The sequence below is a fragment of the Nelumbo nucifera genome, chromosome 1 (genome assembly GCF_055504915.1).
Source record: "Nelumbo nucifera cultivar China Antique chromosome 1, China Antique-T2T, whole genome shotgun sequence".
Classification (NCBI taxonomy): domain Eukaryota; kingdom Viridiplantae; phylum Streptophyta; class Magnoliopsida; order Proteales; family Nelumbonaceae; genus Nelumbo; species Nelumbo nucifera.
In genome coordinates, this window is record NC_142649.1 from 29,924,222 (window position 1) to 29,947,161 (window position 22,940).

At 37.8% G+C, this 22,940-nt stretch overlaps 1 protein-coding gene across 1 annotated transcript in view; it reads left to right on the forward strand.

Annotated features, from left to right (window-relative positions):
• Positions 1-1,081: 1,081 nt before the first annotated feature.
• LOC104590861 (uncharacterized) overlaps positions 1,082-22,940 on the forward strand; it is a 33,592-nt gene continuing 11,733 nt past the window's right edge. The window contains exons 1-2 of the mRNA XM_088896559.1: positions 1,082-3,237; positions 16,196-17,848. Coding sequence (XP_088752685.1) covers positions 1,515-3,237; positions 16,196-17,848 — 3,376 coding nt within the window. The 5' untranslated portion in view covers positions 1,082-1,514. The remainder of the gene's footprint in view (positions 3,238-16,195; positions 17,849-22,940) is intronic.

The following is a 22,940-nucleotide window of genomic DNA, read 5'->3' on the forward strand; positions in this document are numbered from 1 at the left end:
TCCAAATTGGTTTAGGGATAAGAGACCTCTTTCGTTTGAGGGGCGATTAGTCCATGCACAAGTTGGTCATCCAAGGGCAATCAGCTTGTTCTTGAGATGGCCCATGTTAGCCCACGCAGAGAGACAATCACGCATCATGTCAAAGAAATGGCCGAATGCCCACTTGATGTCCAACCTGATCTCATGAGCGCGACATAGGCTAACATACCACTCCCGCCCATGTCGAGGATGAGGCCTTTTCTAGCCGACACAGCCTCCAGGCCATAGCGACCGACACCGAAAAAACCCCAAAATAATTATTTGTCAAATGAGTGCAAAATATTGATTGATTCAGTCCACATAATTTAAACAGTTGTAGATGGTGTCATATAGATTGATCCTTACCACAAAGTGTAGCATGAATCAATCTATATCCACCAATTCCTATTTATAAGTCCATATTACAGAATATTCCCTTAAATAACTCTCTAAAATTTCCACAGGCCAAACCTAGTTTCTTATTGTGAGTTGACATGGATAATTACATTTTAGAATATACCATTAATAGATAGAATTTTTTTGGTATTGGCTATTAAGTGCAAAAGAATTAAAATGACTAGTCTGATTTTTTTTTTTTTTTACCGAAGCAATTACCAATATGTTATAAAAGGGTGAAATACCCCCCTTCCACCATGTTGAGGTGAGTCCGCCAAATCTACTCACAAAAAAAAAAAAAGAAAAAAATCTATTTTAACACATTCCGACGGAAACGGGGTCTGCTCTCACGAATGGGCGCCTTTACATGTACATCCACCGTGCATTGAGAACATCCCCGTGAATAATAATTAATAAGTGGTAGGATGTGAGTGTGAGGCGCCAGTAGTGAGGAGCAGATCCGGTCTCATTCCAACGTGGACCGTGTCCACAAATCACAGGTATGGTGGGCTACAGTCTTACAGACTCATGGTGAGATGTGTGAACAGTTTTGAACATTTTATCGTTAGCAGATCCCGACTCGATTAACGTGCCATGAGGCTTTAAAACAGCCCAGGCTGTTTTTTCTCCAAACAGCCAAAAATTTCTCATGATTTTGCTTGTTGGAGAGATCTATCCTGCCGGAGTTTGTCAATAGCTTCTGGACTCCATTACTGTCCTTTTATCTGCTCGGACTCCATTGTTGGAGAGATCTACTCGGACATATCAGCACTATTACAGAAAAGCTAGATGAATGGAAGGATTTAAATCTTATCTGCACCGTAATTCCTCGTCTATCTAGGTTAAAAGAGGCTCTGCTGAGCTTCCCGTCAGCAACCAAGGACGTGGCCGAAGAAAAATTAGAAATCCCATCTGATGTTCAGCCTCAGCCTATAGAGTTCTATATTCTCCTTCAAAATCTATGGGAAATTTTTGACGGCATTAGAGAAGTTTTATTGTCAGTGCCAAGCAATCAAAGGGACAGAAAAGATCTGCTTGACCACATCAACACAATTAATGAAAAAATATTTGTGTTTGACGACCTCTCCGGCCTACTAGAAATGGTTGCAAAGGAAATTAAAGCTGCAACTTCAGATGAGGAAAAATCCAAAGAAGAGCTACCTTACTCATCCAGTACTAGTCGAGTAGCATCTACACAAATTATTACCACACCGCAGATTGGTCACAAATTCAACTTGCTACCTGAATCTATAAAGAGGTGCTTTTACTATTCCTGTCTATTTCCTAAACGGTATGAATTTGAGGAGGAAAAGTTGATCCAGTTATGGATTGCCGGAGGCCTTGTACTCCCTGATCGATATCTGAAGGAGGATAAAGGTAGAGATATTTTTGTGAAATTGTTGTGGAATTCTCTGTTTCAGAGATCATCTCTTGTGTATCCAAACGGTATTCCGAGGTACAAAGTCCCCGATGATGTGTATGATCTAGTCCAGCAAAGCTGTCCAGATGTGTTTGTAACAACGGCGGACCGCGAGCCAACTGCAACGACGTTGCATTCCTTGTTGCTGCTCCACCACAGTAATGATACGGCGATTTTTAAATCACTCTATGAATCCGAGATGCTGCGAACCCTTATTTTACTAAACGAAGAAAACCACCGGAGCCGCATCAGGCAAGTCCCTCCCGATCTTTTTCTCAGACTGAGATTCTTAAGTGCTGTAGATTTGAGTGGCACTTGCATCATGGAGTTACCAACATCCATTGAAAACTTGAAGCATCTAGCATTTCTAGACCTCTCCTATACTCCCATCACAATCTTACCAGATTCCATATGTAGCCTCAATCATCTCCTAACATTGAACCTCAGATATTGTTCAGAACTTATTGAGTTACCCAATAGCATATCAAAGATGTTGAGCCTTCGACATCTTGATTTAGAGGGAGCTCGTCAACTAACATCCATGCCCCCAAGCATTGGTAAGTTAACAAACCTAAGAAAATTGGGCACATTCGTCGTGGGAAGGGAGGAAGGATGTAGAATTGAAGAGTTGAGAAACCTAAACAAACTTGAAGGATCGCTTTCCATCATAAATCTTGAGAATGTTATGGATGAAAATGGAGCTAAAAGAGTGAGGTTACGGGGCAAAAAGTACCTTAGAAAAATAGAGTTCCAATGGAGTGGGGTAGAGTGGGGGCGTAAAGCAGAGAACGTGCTTAACAATCTTCGGCCTCCCTCTCAAGTCCGAGAATTAAAGATATTGCATTACGGTGGTTCCACATTTCCAGAATGGTTGAGTTTCTCAAATCTTACGACAATCATCCTTATCGGTTGCGGGGGGTGTACACATCTTCCGTCTTTGGGAGAACTTCCAAACCTCACATCATTGTGCATTGAAGAAATGCATGCACTAAAAGAAATAAATAATTATGGGTTGCGTAAATTTGGGATTCCAGAGTTTCCAAGGTTGATGAAACTGGAACTTGATGGCATGCACGAATTGAGGAAGTGGTGGGAAATAGAAGTGGGTGACATGCCTCGCCTCCACAAACTTACCATCACTGACTGCCCCAAGCTCACTACTCTTCCGATGCTTGAATGGCTCCCATCTCTGCGACATCTAGAAGTTACTCTCTGCCCTAAAATCTCATCACTACCAGATGGAGCACCACCAAATCTTCGATCACTAATTATCGCGGAGAGCCCAAAACTTGAAAAACGATGTCGGAAGGGAAAAGGCGAAGATTGGCATAAGATAGCTAGAGTCCCAGATATATGGATTCATTACAAACAGATTTCTGGTATCAAAACAGAACATTCTCAAGGTATGAGTCCTGATCTTACCATATTGATTACTTTAATTACATAAGCATATAACTTTATTAAGATTTCTTTTATTTTCATCATGACACAATTTTATTTTCTTTTATAGGCTAAATTTAATATAGGTACCCTGTACTTTGGGATATTCATGCTTAATTTTTAAATGTACTAGCATCTGAATTTCTGGAAATATACATTTAAGCATAACTCCCATAAACTAGATAAAATTATGAAAGTATTCATGTTTTGATTCTCTTTCTTCACTGTTCATCGTTCTACTTCTTTGGGACTTTGGACACAAATCAGCAGTTCAAAGTAAGCATCCAATCAACACTTTGTACTCTTGTTACTTTTCACATGAATAACAATAATTTATTAAATAAAAAAAGAAAAAAAAAATACTAGATACAAGAGAGATTGGTCCTCAAAACCCAATTAAAACAAGCAAGGGCCTAACATAAATGCTAAATATCATCTACTCAAAAAAGCACCACAAGACCCAACAACCAAAACACAACCGGGTCTGACCCAAATTAACATGGCCCATGTCAAAACAATTGCTCACAGAAAATCTCCGATCAAAAACCACACCCAAACAAAAGTTAGTTAACAACAATGGTCAGATAGTGTGGACCATGTCCACATAAAGATCTATGAGTTTCCTTAATTTTCAACATCCTTATAAGTTCCCCATACTCAAAGAGATCCTCTTCTAAGCTTTAGCTCTTCTTCAATCTCTTCCCCTTATTCCTTCTCTAGCCCAGACCATGTGTTTTTATTTTGTTAGAGATTGCTTATCACCTTCCCCAAAATTGGCTACACTTTCGCCTCACTTGCCAAACCAGTACAAACCTGATGCAGTATGGGAATCGGCTCAACTAAGTTGGATTCAACAACCATCTTAGTTCGTTTTTACGAAGTTAGCTCCATTGTAGAATTTCTTTCTTCATTCACATTTACCTAGATAGAGTTATGGTAGGATTTCCAAATTTGTATTCAATTAAGACTTTCTTTTTAAAAAGATTTAATAAGATTGCAATTGTTTTATTAGATTAGGAAAGTTCCTTTTTGGAGGCAAAAGGGTGTAAATAAATTCATATAAAGAATAGTCAAAAGCTAGGGTAGTTTTGGTGATTTTCTCTTAATTATTCAATGAATAGTTGTTCTTCTTGTTTGTTTCAGCTTTAGTTGTTTTCTTTAAATCTTCTTTAAACGTGATTTTTTTCCAAACTACACCATTTGGTATCAGAACAAACAAGTGGCTCAGATCTTGGAGTAGAAACTCAATAACAAAACACAAAAAGAAGTGATGAAGTTATGAAGACAAGTCAATACACTTACTCGAGTTAAGATCGCTACATTCTCGTTCTAAAACAGAGCATAGTGACTTCGACACAAGTGCTTTCACTCATTCCTTTTCATCATCAAGGCAAGCAACTCAAGATTGAAATGCCAAAGTTTCATGGAGGTTCTTTCACTTGTTCTTTATCATCATCAAGGCAAACAACCAAGGTCGTTATATTTGAGGGTGGTGATCAAAAGTAGTGGAAAACAAATCCAAATCTAATGACTTTATTTATTGGTCTAAAATATTGTTCAGGATTGTAATGAAAATCATATGTGGCCATTCTCTTGAAGAACAATATGTTGATTGGAACAAACCTTCAATCTATGAAGAAGATGTTGGAAGGGTTAGAAATCAAAATTGACATGGCTGAATCTAGTTTAATGGATGGTCGAATTTTCAAAAATTTTCTAACCCAACCTAGTAACTAATATCTCGATGATTTTGAAATCTGAAATTTCAAGATTGATCTTACACTGAACTGGGCCAAATTTGAAACCCAAATTAAAATTGATTGTGCCTATAGAGACCACAGTGTACAACTCCCAAAGTGATAGTTCACGCCCAATAGTAGTCCTAAAATTGGCCTCCATTGAAAATGGGGTAGTGTGTATGTAAAATCGATTCAATAGCACCGTTTCAACAAAAACTGGTCCCCAACTTGCTTGAATCAACGAGAGTATGTGAACCTGCTATACCTTGATGTTTTTTTTGCAAAATCATAGTGGATGACTGATAAAAATCAGCCCTTATCAAGGCTAGATCAACTTAAGGTTTCTGGAAAGCATGGGAGAAGAGAAGAGAGCAAGAGAGTGGAGAAAAGTAGTTGAATTGGACTCTCCCCTCTTTCTCAGGAGCTGATCCAAATCAAATTTGGCTAAGGAGTTTATCTTTAATTGATAAGCATTATCTTGTTAAGAGGATAGGTGATCCACACCCAGATCTATGACCATTCACGTCCTAAGGTGTTGCATGGCCACTTTAGGCTTGATTATTGCATAGCGTGGGACCCAAAAAGGTCTTATACTAGTCCATAAGGGTTTGGCCCCACCTTTGGTAGAGGTTACACCGAATCCACTGCTCAAGGGCAATGAACCCCTGACCCAGTCAACTTGGCCTCAGTTTGGGCCCAACATTTACACATAAATGATCATTGGATTCAACTATTCTATGAAGATCTAAGGATAATGGACTTTTGTATAATAAAGTTCATTAGGTAATCAGCTTAATAATGGTTTCTTACACCTAACCTCTTGGCCCATAATTATGAAAACACTACCCATAGTAAAGAATCTCTTCCCTAACTGTAATGTCACACTCTCTGCATAGATTGATCATACGATCAAAACCTTTTGCAAATCTTTTTCATAAAATAATAATATAGCATATAAATACATTTTTCATAATGTAATGTCACACTCACTGTCGACAGTTTAGGCATCCATTAGAAAGATTGTAAAGCCTGGTATTCACTTTATCCAGGTATTTGACCCTTGATGGATCTCACTATTTAGTACATTAAAGGCAACTTAGTCTAATACCTAGTGTAGTATCACAATCAAATCTAAAGTTAAGTGCAACTTTCTAGTTTTGCCCATCTATCTCCAAGGTCTACAACATAACTGAAAATTGGTCCGATTTTAGTGTTTTTTCTAAACACTCACTGGCTATGCTTGAGATTTAACCCTAGTAGTTGAGACAAGCTATTCTACCAATTCAGCAGCACACTAGTGTTAGCCTTATCAAGATAACCCCCATAAGTCTATTCAATGGCTAAGAACATTCTAAAACTAATATGAGTCTCATAAGTGTCCAATTTAAGCAGTAATTCAGAGAAAATATATTGTTTAGAATATGAAACAATTATGTAATTCACTAAATACTTCAGAAAAAAACCAACAGAACTCCCTAACTATTCTTTATATAGACTTCTTTACAACCTTATACCTCTTAGAAGGAAGTTTCCTAATCTAATAAAACACTCATTATAATCCTACTAAATCTCTTCGAAAAGAAAGTCCTTAATTGAATATATATTCAAAAATCTCACTGTAATGCTAACTTGGTAAATACAAACTAAGATAGAAATTGACGCTAACTTGGTAATGTGAAGTAAGATAGAAATTCCATAATAATGCTATTTTAATAAATATTTACTAATTTGGGTTAGTGGCGTCATCTCCACTTCTTATGTGTCTTATAGTGGTCCTAACTTGCATAGAACTTATTAACCTCCTTCTATTTTGCATCATCCTCCCTAGGTTGAAGAGAATCCAACCTCATATTCATGTTACCATTTGAGTGCCACCAACACATGTTGTTGCACTTATGCTGTACTTCTTTGTTTCTAACCATCTGATAGATAATTGATGATATAAACCTCCAATATGAATTGAGATTTATTCATTATATATCTTAATCTTTGAACCATGTTTCTTAATCTTTAAATAATTCAATTCCTCTTTTATTAACCATTTTGAATAATGTACAGTTACATATCAATGTGGAACTTCATAGACTTGTATGATGATAATATTGTCAAAGCCTCTAGTATGATAAATATTGTCTCCATCATCTTGAAATTCACTATGAAGGATAACATATTCCTCTTGAGTAATGGGTTGTTTATCATAGATTGGAGGTTTCTTCTAACCAATATATTGTTCTTCAACATATGTTGAGGAGAATGGTCACACAATATTTTTATTACAGTCCTCAGCAATATTAAACCAATCAATAAAGTCATAAGATTTGAATTCGATTGGATTTATACCTCTATGAAACTCTGGAAAGTCGATTTAGAGATTTGTTTCCCACTGCTTATGATCACCACTTGCAACTACAGCCACCTTAGTTGCTTGTCTTGAAGATGATTAATAAAAAGTGAAGGAACCTCCATGAAACTTTGGGATCTCAATCTTGAGACCCGTTTCCCACTTTTTCTAGTTACCATCCACAACTACAATTGATCACCTTGATGATGAAAAGGAACGAGTGGAGGAACTTACATTGAAACCATTATCCCCTTTTTTGGAACAAGAACGATAGTGATCTAAACTCTTGAGCAAGTGCATAGACTTGTCTTCTCAAGTTTGCCACCTCTTTTTGTGTTTTATTGTTGATTTCCTATTCCATGATGTGAACCACTTGTTTCTTTTTAAGAACCATAATCCAGAGAATGATCAAACTTGTGCTCGGATGCCAAATAGTGTAGTTCATCAACAAATCACGTTCAGAGAAACTTCAAAGAAAACAACTAAAGCCAGAATAAATAGAAAGAACAACTCTTCACTAAATACCTAAAAGAAAATCAACCAAAACTACCCTAGCTTTTGGCTTAGCTACTCTTTATATAGACTTCTCTATACACCCTTATGTCTCCTACAAAAGAAGTCCTAATTGAATACAAATTTGGAAATCTTGTAGTAACTCTAACTTGGTGAATGTGAACCAAGATAGATACAAAAATCTGGCGTCAATGCTATTTTGGTAAATACAAATTGACTAAAGTTGTTAAAAGCCAACCTAGTAAATGTTTACTCAGTTGGACCGAATCCTGTACTGCATTAGTGGTGAAATTCGAAAATAAATAACATTTAGAGAAGCTACAAATAAAACCAAAGTTGAAATAAATAGGAAGATCAAGTCTTTAATAAACACATAGAAAATCAACAAAACTACCTAGCTTTTGGCCTAGCTACTATTTATATAGACTTCTTTACTCCCCTATGCCTCCTACAAGAAAGTTTCCTAATCTTATAAAACACTCTTTATTGTCATAATTGAATTAAAATTCAGAAATCCCATTGTGATGCTAACTTGATAACTGTGAACCAAGATAGATAGATACAAAAATCCAGCATTAATGCTATCTTGGTAAATTTGAACTAACATAGGTCATCAGAAGCCAACCTAGTAAATGTTTACTAGATGTTTACTAAGCTGAAACCTAGTATGTTGGCACAATTCAGAAACAAATCACATTTAGAGAAGATTCAAAGAAAGGAACCAAAGCCGAAAAGAACAGGAAGAACAATTCTCCAGTGAATACTTAAGAGAAAATCAATAAAGTTGCCCTAGCTCTCTTTATATAGATTTCTTTACACCCTTATGCCTCCTACAAGGAAGTTTCCTAATCTAATTGAATATTCCTTATTAGAATCATACTGAATGTTCTCAAAATGAAAGTCCTAATTAACACATCCAAAACTCCCATTATAATGCTAAGTTAGTTAATACGAACTAAAATAGAAACTCTACAGTGGCGCTAATTTGGTAAAAACGAACTAAGATGGCTTGTTGAAGCCAACTTGCTAATTGTTTACTTAGTTGGGCCGAATCTCGTACTACATCATCCTCCCCGGGTTGGAGAGAATCCAACTTCATATTCATGTTACCATTTGAGAGGCCGCCAACATATTTTATTACACTTCCGCTGTGCTTTTTTGTTTGTTAACCCTCTCATACATAACTGGTGGTGTACACCTCCAATATGAATTAAGATTTCTTTATTACATTTCTTAAACTTTGAACTATATTTCTTAATCATCAAATAATTCAATCCCTCCTTTATTGACCATTTTGAACATTGCAAAAATGCATGCCAAATGAATCATCGTAGACTTGTATGAAGACAATGATATCAGGGCCTCTTATATGATAAATATTGTCTCCATCATCTTGAAATTCATTATGAAGACAATGTTATTAAAAATCCTGCATTGATGCTATCTTTCGTAAATACGAACTAAGTTAGCTTTGGAAATCCCACTATCAAAGCCGCACATCTCACAAAATGAGATGGTAATGTATGGTTGCAATTCAAGGTGAGTAGAGTGTGGGTAGAGAGTAGTGAGTAGGAAATCCGGTTTGGGCCAATACCACCAACTATACACACCTTTCTCCTTTCCTACCCAAATTTCCTCTTGCTTCCAACTACCTATTTTTACCTTCTAGAGAACTAAGCACCACTGACACTCTTTTCCTCAACTATTTTTTTTTTTTTTCTTTTAAGCTTTTATTTAGACATGTTCATGGGCTAGGTAACTCAGCAGGCTGGCCCAACTTAGCTCATTTTTATCATGTTTGGAAAAAATTTTAGGGCCATGGCCTAGGTTTGGGTTCTAAGCACCATGCCTAATTATGTTTTGCATTGGACTTTGACTTTATCAAATAATCCCAGCCTGATAGTATAATATATAATAAAAATGTATGTTAATAATATATAATATATATAATATTAGTTTATTAAATTATTATTAAATTAATATATTATTAGCTTATTAGATTAGATTATAAGTAGAATTTTTTATGTCCTTATCGAACTTTGGACTTGGGCTCAAGCTTTGGGCTTTATATAAGGGTCAGTCGCCAATTAAAGATCTAGGCATGATGATCCAAGATGACAACAATAAATAGCTTGGCCTAAACTTGACCCATGGATAAATCTACTTCCAACCACCCCTACATGATTGCAACAATTTTACCGTAATTCCAGCAAAGTTTTCCTTACTTATGCTCTTTTGTGTTCCAAAATAACCTTGCTCTTAAGTTTGGTTCTTGTGAAAAGCATTAATTTTTTTACTCATTCTTGCTTCCAATTTGAAAAATTACTATCATCTATAGTTTCATCAAAACAAGTAGGCTGACTATCCTCTATTACAAAGCTTCTATGGTAGCAGGATCTACACAATCTTTGAGAAGAGTTGGTAAATTCCTCTCTCTTCTTGGATGGTCTTGTAAAAGCAATGGTGCTTACTGATGATTTTCAGTGTCTTCTTCAATTTCACCACCATTCCTATCCACATCATGTTCAAATTGAATGTCACTTTTTGGAGTTACATGATTCGTACAAATTCAAAATACTTTGCTCATTCCTAGTACAATCCTTTCTCCACCTCATTCCTACGAAACTTATACAAATTTCCAACCTAAATGCCTTCCATCACAACCAAAACACCACTAGAAATGTCAAGAACTCCACCTTACCTGATGAATTTGTAGTCACTTGAATGGAATTTTGATAAAGAAATCAAACTTTTCTTCAAGCCTAGTACATGCCTCACAGTTTTAAGATTTCTAATATTTCCATCAAACATCCTCAATTGAATATTTACAATTTCCCTTCAAAACGAAACCACTTAACAAGGTTGATAAGAGCAAAACGAAGAATGTGTTAACACATGTGATGAGTAGCACCACTATGAAGAATTCAATTATTTTTATGGAAAATGATATTACTATGAACTATAAGTACCTCATCTTCAATTATCCCGAATTTTGACTCTTGGACCAACCTGGTTGGCTTCATCCTTTGTCTCGGTCCCATCCTTCTCCCAACTACTTCCTTTGTCGCAGTTTGAATTGTTTTTTGAATTATTCCTTTTCCAACAGTCTTTCATCATGTGATATTTCTTACCATAATTCAAACAACTATCATTTCCTTGTCGGCCCTTGCATTTTGAAAGGTACTTGGATTTACTTCTTAAATTCTTGTTTGAAGAGTTATCCTGCTCAAGTTGTTGGGCTTTAGCCATAATGGTTCATTTTCACTATCCTCCAAACTCTTTAAAGATGCCGTTTTTTGAAGCTTGTTTGCTAGCAAAGTACTGCACTTATCGTTCAAGCAAAGAGTGTGAACTTTGGTGCAACTCAAGGCTCTAACCAAGCTGTTGTAATTATTTGGAAAAATACAAAATAAAGGTGCCACCTTATCTTCCTCTTCCATCCTCACACCAATGATATAATGGAAGATGTTCAAGTGTTTAGAAACCTTCATCCCTTCATTCTCAAACTATACAACATCTTCAAAAGTACATGATTTAGGAATGACTTGGTTTGATATAAGCTTTCTAATTTTGTCCACAATCTCATGGCTATTTTTTTTCTGAAAAATTCCGGAAGCCAAAAGGGTGCCCTTTCCATTGATACCTTATAATATTTATATACAAATAATGGAGTTCCTTGCTCTCCAAAACTTTTTAAAAACAAGGTCTTCTTAATCAAAAAAGAAAAGCAAAACAAAAAAGACTTCTTATCCGGGACTTACACGAGTCTATCCGGGACTCTACTTCCTATCTGGGACTCTCGCGAGTCTTATCTTTGTCCAATACTCCCCCTCAAGGTGGTGCATGAGGATTGCGAATGCCTAGCTTGGGAAGGAAAAAATCAAACAGTTTTTGTCTGAGAGCCTTTGTGAAAATGTCGGCAACTTGTTCACTGGTACGTACATAGGAAGGCGCAATGGTGCCGGCTTGGAGCTCATTGTGAGTTTCTGATGCAATTCCCAATGTTGGGTCGCAGCAACTGCTAAGAAGGTTTGAACTGTGACCATTTTAGCCACAGGGGCAAAGGTCTCGTTGTAATCAAGACCTTCAACTTGAGTGTTGCCTAGGACTACCAACTGTGCTTTAAATCTTTCAATGGATCCATCAGAGTTGTACTTGATTTTGTAGACCCATTTACACCCGATTGCCTTTTTTTCCAAGTGGGAGGTCTTCCAAGGTCCATGTCTCATTGTCTTCCAAAGCCTGTATCTCTTGGCGCATAGCCTCGCACCACCGAGCATCAGTAATTGCCACAGAGAAACGAGTAGGTTCTTAGCCTGCAGTAACATCTGCCAAGAAATGTCTTTGTTTCACAAAAAAATTATCATACGTCACATAATGAATTATGGGATAAGGAGTACCTGAGAACGGCAGAGGGGTCTAAATGATGAGCAATGTGTGTGACAAAGTCTTGTAAATAGCTGGGGGGCGCTTTTCTCGATGTCCGCGGCTTAATAACTCCGTGATGGGCTGAGGAGCAGCTGAAGTTTCATTACTTCTGCAATCTGTATGGCTCCTTGTCTCATCAAGAGGATCTGCCTCCTCATCATTACCCGTGTTTTGATGTCCTTCTTCATTGATCGTGTTGCTCCCCCTGACTTCTATATGAGGTGACTCAGATACCATGTCAGGAGGAGTGGCCCAAGGCAACCAACATTTTCTTTGGCTCTAGGAGGACTGGTTACTGAGGGTTGATGTTCTGGAGTGGCAAAGGGAAACTCGGCCTCACTAAATACCACGTCTCGTGAGATGAAGTAATCACAAGACTCAAGATCGTATAATTTCCATCCCTTTTTCCCAAAAGGATACCCAACAAAGACACATTTCCTACTCCTAGCGGCAAATTTGTCACGGTCCCGAGTATTTGAAAAACACAAGCAACCAAAAACTCTGAGATGTTTATAAGAAGGACTTTGTCCAAACAGCATCTCGTAAGGTGTTTTACCACCAAGAAGGGTCGAAGGTGTCCAATTAATCAAGTACCCTACGATCAAAACACACTCACTCCAGAAATTGATCAAAAGATGTGCTTGAAACCTAAGTGTTCTTGCCACATTCAAGATATGACGATGCTTTCTCTCCACACGACCATTTTGTTGTGGTGTTCCAGCACAGGAAGTCTAAAATAAAATCCCTTGCTCGTCAAAATATGATTTCAAGGATTTAAACTCTGTTCCATTATCACTTCTCACCACCTTAACCTTCTTGTTAAATTGTCGTTCAATCATTGCACAGAAATTTTTGAGTGTTCGACCAACTTCACTTTTTTTCAGCCAGCAAATAAATCCAAAACGCTTGAGAATAATCATCAACAATTGTCAAAAAATATACAGCACCGCAAGATGCAGGTACTCTATAAGAACCCCATAAGTCACAATGAATCAATGCAAAACAATCAGTTGCTTTATTGTCGCTTTGGATAAAAACATCTCTAGTTTGCTTTGCCTTCAAACAAACATCACAGGTTTTGTTCTTACTATTACTGATATTAAGAAGCAAACTAACCGTTTGATAAGAAAGGTGTCCCAATCTCCGATGCCACAAATCGCATGATCCAATTCTTTCTGTCTTGTAAGCACGAGCCAACGCCACACCCTTGAAGACATAGACCCCATCAAGTTGTTCACCCGCACTGATCAGAGTCCTCGAGATGCGATCATGTATCACACACAACTTATTAGTAAACGTCATAATACAATCTGTGTCACGAAGTAACCGACATAGTAACAATAAATTACAATTGAGTTTTGGGACATATAATACGTGTAGCAATTTAAAATTATTTCCAAGTTTAACAGTGCCTTCTTTCACGGCCTCGGTGTGCGCACCATTGGGTAAGCTAACAGGACAAGGTGCAACATCATAGGTGTCAACGAGCACATTTAAATTCCCTGTCATGTGATGTGACGCCCCAGAGTCAACAACCCATTCAGTGGAGTAATTTTTACCAAAGAGTTTTTCATTAGTCCTGGTTTTGTAAGCATTAAGCATGCTTACAAAAGTCTGCCATTGCTCATCATTAAGCCCATTCAGTCCGGTCTTGTCTTCGTCAGTCACAACTGCATTACTAGCCACCTCACGCCCCATTGATGATTGAGCAGTATGAGCCTTTGTCGTACCTCAACCACATCTGCCAGAGGGACCAACAGACTTACTCGAGCTCTCACCGTTCCTGTCGTTGTTGGTAGCCATGGTGACCGATCAGCAACACTACTTGAGTTGAGCGACCGATCAGTACTGTCTCTAATATAATCTAAGGTGAAGTCAGCGCTGCAAGGGTTTGGACAATGGTGCTAAAAAAAGTTGGTTGATTCTTCAACTGTACCCAAGGAATGACTTTCTCTTTCCCTTTCAGTTGGATTATTTTACTCTCACCATGTTTCTGCAGAAACACAAGAAGTCACCTTCTCCGGTTTTTTTGTCGGCGAGGAGAGCAACAACGGAAACCTATAAGAAATCATATTCCCCGTCGTCCATGCTACTGCAGCTGATGAAAGGATGAATCCTTGCCACAACCGCACTGAGAGAGGAGATCAAAGTGATGAGTTATTCCGGATTGACCCTGCCGCAGTTGAAAGGATGAATCGCTACCATGATCGCCCCAGAGGATTAAACGATGATCACTTTGGTATATCAACAGAACTGAAGCTGCACGAAGATCCCAAGGTATTAAAGAAGACGCTGATGATAAGCGACGTAGACAACCTTTCTCGGCTTATGCTGAAGAAGGCGTTGGTTCAAACTCACGTACTCCCATTCGGCTACTGCTGTTGTTGCGCACTATTCCGATCCTTCGAAAAAGGAAAGGGAATAACTATCCGGTATCGCCGCTGTTGGAAGAAGACTAAAGAAGAAGAAGAATCGAAGAACTCTGCTTGAGTGCAGAGTTCTTGCCTGAACTGCGACAGTCAAAAGTTAGATGGCAGTGAAGACTAAAGAAGAAGAAGAACCGAAGAACTCTGCTTGAGTGCAGAGTTCTTGCCTGAACTGCGACAGTCAGAAGTCAGATGGCAGTGAAGACTGAAGAAGAAGAAGAACTGAAGAACTCTGCGTCTCTACCTGAGTGCAGAGTGCCTGCCTGACTGCGACAGACGAAGAACTCTGCTTGGGAGGATTCTCGATCTCTGCCTCTCTGGAGTGATGGGTCTGCTTTTGGCTCTTGCTCTGGAGTCGACTGGAACAGATGATGAGGAAGACGAAGTGTCGAACTAGAAACTGGAGTGCAAAGTCTAGACTCTACCGGCGCCAAGCGAATGCAGTGTTGCTCTCAGCAACTTCATTACCGCTACTGATCTCCAGATCGTAGAACACAGACTGGTATCAACTTAGAACACAGTCCCCACGCTGTCGGCACCGAGCAACGTTGCTACCGCTACTGATCTCCAGATCATAGAACACAGACCTCTCGCTCCTGTTTGTTATGGCTCTGATACCATGAAAAATTTCGGAAGCCAAAAGGTTGCCCTTTCCATTGATACCTTATGATATTTATATACAAACGATGGAGTTCCTTGCTCCCCAAAACTTTCTAAAAACAAGGTGTTCCTAATCCAAAAAGAAAAGCAAAACAAAAAAAACTTCTTATCCAGGACTCTCGCGAGTCTTATCTTTGTCCAATATTCTCCTTTGACATTGCAGATAACATCATCTGCCAAACACAAGTAAATTGTAGAAGCCATTTTCATGTCCATGTCATCCAAATCATCAGTTGACACACTTTCTGGCTTCTTATATCCTTTCCAAGAAAAGCTTTATACAGCCCTTTGTTAAACAAGAATGTCATGGATTTTAATTTTCTATAATTCGAAATTCTATGACCTATCAAACTGTTCAACCTGAAATTGGAATTTTGGTACCACTTGTTATAGGCTTTGCCCAAGGACCTAAACAAGCTATTAGCATCAATAACACTTAAAATAATCCAATACCAACAACTACTAGGCAATAGAAGTAGTAAATCAAAATTATGAAGAAAGTAAGATATAAAATATAAAAGGCAAAAGGCAAGAGATTTATGTGGTTCACCCAATGAAGGCTACAACAACAAACAAAACCAGCAAGCCAATGATTCACTATCAACAGAAAAAAAAAAAAAGGTAAAAGAGATTGTGTACAACACCTCTCTACAAATATTATGAAATGACTCACAAATACAAGTCATTACTACTCAAAATAGCAATGTTTTGTCCATTTTCTTATAGATTTTTATTATGTGATTGATATTGATTCTGACTTAATTCGGAAATAATTATTTTGGTTTTCATCCTTGTTAATTGGCTGCTAACTCAGCGTCAGATGTCATCGCTGCCTTCTACCTCCTACCCGAACATCTAAGGAGGTGCTTTCTGCATGCTTGTTTCTTATTTCCGACAGATGAGAAATTTGACAAGAATACACTAATACAGTTATGGATGGCCGTTGATATGGTTCTCCCTCAAGATGGATTAAGATTGGAGGGTATAGCTGACAATTATTTTCAACACTTGTTGTCATGTTCTCTATTTGAGGAGGAACCTATATACTCCGCACATAAACGGTCTTCTTCCTCTCTCACACTTTATTTCACAAACAAAGACGTCTGTGATCTAGTCCGAGTAGAACATTGTGGAGATGAATACGCCAGAGTAGATGATAGACGATCCAGATTTAATGTGCCCGCAGGGACCTTTCATTGCTCCGCGTCGTTCTTTAAACCGTTTCCCGAGCCGAACCCCAAACTCCTTTACAAAGCCAAGATGCTACGCACGCTTCAATTACGAGTGTACCACAGCGGAATCTGGCTAGATCTTGATGATCTGTTTCACAAACTGAGATTCTTACGTGCGCTGGACCTGAGATCCGTTAATATCCGTTTGTTGTCTGATTCTATTGATTTATTGGATGAACTACGCTACCTTGACCTCTCCAATTCCTGCATCCAAAAGCTACCGGAGTCGATGTGCACACTACGGAATCTACGAGCATTGAAACTCAGAAATTGTCGGAACCTTATTGGCTTACCCAATGACACATCTAAGCTGATCAGTCTTCAACATCTCGAATTACAATGTGAATTTTCATGCATTATTAGCCCGAGTATTGGTAAGTTAACCAATCTTCGAACTTTGGACAGATTTTTTCTGGAAAGGGGGAAAGGATTTGGAATTGGAGAGTTGGAGGACCTTAATGAACTAGAGGGATCACTGGCGATTGAAAACCTCCAAAATGTATTGGATGGATCTGAGGCTAAGCAAGCAAGATTAGAAGAAAAGCAACTGAGCATTTTAAAATTACAATGGAATGGTCGTGCCCATAATGCCGAGGAGGTCCTTGCATGCCTCAAACCTCACAAAAATCTCAGGGTATTGAATATAACAAATTACGGTGGTGCCAAATTTCCAAGTTGGTTGTGGAGCTCATCATTCTCCAATCTTACAACAATCATCCTATATCGTTGCGAAAATTGTATCGAGCTCCCGCCTCTGGGACTACTTCCATCTCTCAAGTATTTGTTCATAGAGCAAATCAATGCAATGGAGCGAATAGATCAGCGAGAGTTATGCGGCGATGGCACTGCTGGCAGCGCACAGACATTTCCAAGCTTAGAGACGCTAGAGATTAGTTTCATGGGGATGTTGAAGGAATGGACGGGAATAGCAGCTGGTGACATGCCTTGCCTCCGCTATCTTAAAGTCAAATATTGCCCTAAACTTACTTCTCTTCCGGTGCTTTCATGCCTCAAAAGTCTCCGACACTTGGAACTGACTCACTGTCGTAAAATCTCTTCGTTACCAGAGAAAGGGCTACCAAACCTTCTATCGCTGAGTATCAGAAATTGTCCGGAACTTGAAATACAGTGTCAGGAGGGAAGAGGGAAGGATTGGGACAAGATAACAGGCATCCCAATTATTCGGATTAATGATAAGCGTATTTTTGGAACCGGAAAACGAGAACAATCGACAGGTATGACCGTAAAACTTTCTTCTTTTTAGTCCGACTCCCAAAAACAATCCGCTATCCATACATAGTTCTTTGGCTCGATTGGGAAGAGTGTAGATTCAGATACAAATAGCTAGACATGCAAATATAAGGTTTAAAAATGCCAAATACAAGATTGCACTGAGCACTCTTTCCCAACTGAGTCTAAATAACACAGAAACTAGGATAATAACTTAATTACCAGAATTACTTGCATGCACTTGCCTCTTTTGATATATAAGCTACATCCATCAGCGCAAGGTTCCCAGCATATGCACTCATATCTTGATAACTTAGGCTGTATTTGGAAATGATGCAAATAAATGTTAATATAAATATGTGGAGTGTAAAACGGTTCATATAAATTGTAAAATTTAGTTAGTTTTGTACTAACAAATTTATCTTCTTACCAAACAGATTTTTACCTATAATGGATGCAAACATGAATCCCAATAAAGCATATGCTTTTTCATCAAAAGCTCACTTGAATGCAAATTTACTTATTTTTTATTGATATACTTTTACATATTATTATCAATGTAAATAAACATTGGTCTGTCATTTGTCAATGCATAAATGTAAAAGTGAACTAGAGTGCAAACTTACCCTGAACCAGGATTTGCACTCCATTTGCATTGTTCCCAAACGCAGCCTTAACTCCTTGTAACAAATGTGTAATATTCATGTTTGTATTGGGGTGGCATGTCTAACTTAAATCCCAAGATCCTTGACCTTGAGCTATAATTATAAATTGAAGCATATTCACTCGGTGTACGTACTTCCATCAATTCCATTGCATTTTTTCTTTTTAGACCAATCAGACATGTCGTTTGATCAAAGCACAATTAAATGTTTGTCTTTGATGGTATATTTAACTTGAGATAAACAGATTAGTTTGCAACCATGGGGGGGGGGGGGTGATCATTATTTATATTTGGGCTAAATGTTTTACAAAAAGGCGATTTAGAAAATTTGGTTATTAAGTTGCCACGTGAGACTTTTAAAAACCAAGAGTTTTGAGTCGGTTTTGGAACCAACTTAATACTATTCTCTATAAATGTGCAGCAACCGACTTAACACTCCTCCTTGGTGCACATTTCAATAACTCCAATCATATCTCGTAATAGCTTGAACTTGCCTTTTGGTAGTGCCTTTATGAATATGTCTGCTAACTGTTCTTCAGTCTTGCAGAATTTGAGTTCTATTTCTTTGTTTGCTCCAGCTTCTCTAATGAAGTGATACTTGATGCCTATATGCTTGGTTCTGCTGTGAAATACGAGATTCTTTGTCATTGCTATAGCTGATCTGTTATCGCAATAGATCTCTGTATCTTCTACTTGTGGTTCTCCCATGTCTGCAAGTATTCTTTTCAGCCATATAGCTTGACTTGTTGTCATTGCTGCTGCAATATACTCTGCTTCAGCTGATGATTTTGCAACTGTTGCTTGTTTCTTTGATGCCCAAGAAAATATCCCTGATCTAATTGTGAAAGCATATCCTGATGTGCTTTTCATGTCATCTACTGATCTTGCCCAGTCACTATCTGTGTAGCCAATTAGTTTTGAGTCATGCATGGCTTTGTATCATATTCCGTAGTTCTTTGTTCATTGCAAGTATCTAAGTACTCTCTTAGCTGCTCCATAGTGAACTTGACTTGGAGTCTGCATGAATCTTGATAGCAGACTAACTGCATACATGATGTCTGGTCTTGTAGCTATTAGATAGAGTAAGCTTCCAATTAAACTTCGAAATTGTGATTTATCTGCTTTTGGTGAGCTGTCTTCTTTCTTGAATGCTTTATTGTTGTCTAATGGAGTTGATACTGTCTTGCAGCCTTCCATTTTAAATTTCTTCAAAAGAGTCCATGTATACTTCTTTTGTGAGATGAAGATCCCATCTTCTTCTTGAGTTATTTCGATCCCAAGAAAGTAGTGCATTAAACCTAAATCGGCCATCTCGAAAGTCTTTATCATGTTTTCTTTAAATTTCATGATCATCTTCTCATTATTTCCTATGTAAATTAGGTCATCAACATATAAAGAGACAATAAGTGTGTCATTTGTACCTTGAGTCTTGATGTAGAGTGTTGGCTCACTTTTGCTCCTCTTGAAACCTTACTCAGTGAAATAGCTGTCAATTCTATTGTACCAGGCTCGCGGAACTTGCTTTAGGCCATATAATGCCTTCTTTAATCTGAGAACTTTATCTTCTTATCCTTGCACCACGAACCCTTGAGGTTGTTCCACGTAGATTTCTTCCTTAAGATAGCCATTGAGAAATGCTAACTTCACATCTAGTTGGAAAATCTTCCATTTCTTCTGTGCAGCTAGTGCAATTAATGCCCTGATTGTGTCGAGGCGTGCAACTGGAGCAAATGTCTCATTGTAGTCAACACCGTATTGTTGTGAGTATCCTTTGGTAACTAACCTTGCTTTATGCTTTTGGATTGAGCCATCTGAGTTAATCTTTGTCTTGTAAACCCACTTAACTCCTATAATGTCTTTGTCTTGTGGACGATCTACAAGCTCCCATGTCTCATTTTTCTCGATTATCTTCATCTCTTCATCCATAGCTATTCTCCATACTTCTTTCTTAAAAGCTTCTTCAAAGCTTTCTGGCTCCATAAGCATCAAGTTGCATGTCTCGTATATCTCTGTTAAGGATTTAGTCCGTCTTGGTGGCGAGTCTGGAGGAGATTTTGTGGCTTGTATTGGTTCTAATTGTGTTGTTGGTTGAATTGGTGATCTAGTTTGATCATGGCCTTCTTCAACTTCTTGTTTTGGTAATAGGGGCATGTTGATACTCTTTCTTTCAACTTCTTTTGTCTCCCAATTGTAAGCAGCGTCTTCGTTGAATCTTACGTCTCGGCTAATTATGAACTTCTTTGTTCTTAAGCTATAAATTCGATAGCCTTTAGATTGAGTGTTGTAACCTAAGAAGATTTCTTTTTTAGTCTTCTCGTCCAGCTTGCCTCTTTTCTCTTGTGGAATGTGAGTGTAGCATATGCAGCCAAAAACTCTGAGATGCTTTGCTGATGGATTTTGTCCACTCCAAGCTTCGATCAGTGTCTTATCTTGCACAACTTTGGTTGGACATCTATTGAGCAAGTAGACTGTAGTGTTTACTGCCTCTGCCCAAAAAGTTTTTGGAAGACCCTTCTTCATGAGCATAGCTCTTGCTGTCTCCATAACTGTTCTATTTTTTCTTTTTGATACTCCATTTTGTTCTAGTGCGTATCTGACTGTGAGTTGATGCTACATGCCTTCATCTTCATAGAACTTGTTGAATTCATTAGAAGTGTATTCTTTGCCTTCGTCACTTTTTATCATCTTGATGTTATGACCACTTTGCTTCTCGACACGAGTTTTGAATTTCTTAAAAATATCAAAAACTTGCGATTTATCTCGCAAAAAGTAAACCCATGTCATTCTAGTATAGTCATCGATGAAGAGAATAAAGTACCTATTTTGATTATTTGATTGAGTACGCATTGGACCGCAAATGTCTATATGGATTAACTCTAGTGGCTATTTGGCTCTCCAAGCTTTCTCGGATGGAAAAGGTTGTCGATGTTGTTTCCCAAGCATATACCCTTCACAAACATAGTTGAGTTCCTTGATTGTTGGTAGATCTCGCATCATATTCTTCTACTGAAGGATCTTTAACCCATGAAAATTAAAATTTTTACAATTTTGGCACTGAGGTTTTTCTTTAAACCAACAATCTTTCTCCAAGTGGTTTTTTCTTTTACAAATACCACATGGAGGATACTTGTCGTTATTTCCTTTTTGTTTTCCTTGATAGCTCTTGTTTCTCAGATTTTCTTGTGGCTTTCTCCCATCAACTTTTGATTTATGACACTACAAATTAACTTTAGACTGAAAGGCATTTTTAATCGAATTTTCATTCTGCATGTCTCGCCTATTTTCATATGCTTCAAGAGAGCCCATTAATTCAGTTGGTGATAAAGTTTCTAAATCCTTTGTTTCTTCTATAACGGAAACTATTGCATCATATTTTTCTGTACAAGAAATTAGTATTTTTTCGACTATTTTCTTGTCAGAAATTATTTCCCCATAGGCTCTCATTTGATTTACTATTTCTTTTATTCTAGAATAGTAATCTTTTGCGGTCTCACTATCCTTCATCTTAAGATTTTCAAAATCTCTTCTAAGCTTCTGCAATTTAACAGTGCATACCTTGATAGTTCCTTGGAACTCCCCCTGCAATGTATCCCATGCTTCTTTTGTAGTTGATGCGCCCATAATTCGTGGAAATATATCGTCTGCCATTGCTTGCTGCAAGCAAAATAACGCTTGAGAATCATTTTGTTGACTCTCTTCTAAGACCTTCTTTTGGTTTGCTGAGAGAGCAGAAGTATCTTCAGGGATACTGAATCTCCATAGATTTTGTGATTGAAAATAGGTCTTCATTTTGATGGACCAAAAATCATAATTTTCTCCATGGAAAATTGGAAGAGAAAGAGAAGAGCGGCTGGAATCGGTATTCATAATGGGTAGGAAGGACTACGCCCAGTGTTGATCAAACCTGGCTCTGATACCAGTGATGGTATATTTAACTTGAGATAAACAGATTAATTTGCAAATGGAAGGGAAAAAGTGGGTGTAGAAGAGTAGAAATATGATAGAAAGTAGCAAGATTTTTTTAGTTTCTCTAAGTAATACTTGTATCTCATTTTCAACCATAGGTGGGTGATCATTATTTATATTTGGGCTAAATGTTTTACAAAAAGGCGGTTTAGAAAATTTGGTTATTAAGTTGCCACGTGAGACTTTTAAAAACCAAGAGTTTTGAGTTGATTTTGGAACCAACTTAATACTATTCTCCATAAATGTGCAGCAACCGACTTAACAGTCTTGATCTTAGGGAATCTTTATTTCCACTTCTAAGTCATCACTCCAAAGTCCAATATACTCATGCCTTGTTTCTCTACATTATTTGCAATATGAATGAATGGTAGTTACCTACTTAATGGTCTTTTGACTCTCAAGGAACCATTCAACCTAAAAGCCTAAGCTGTTAGGTGAGGTCCAAGTATTTATTCTTTAACATGTTC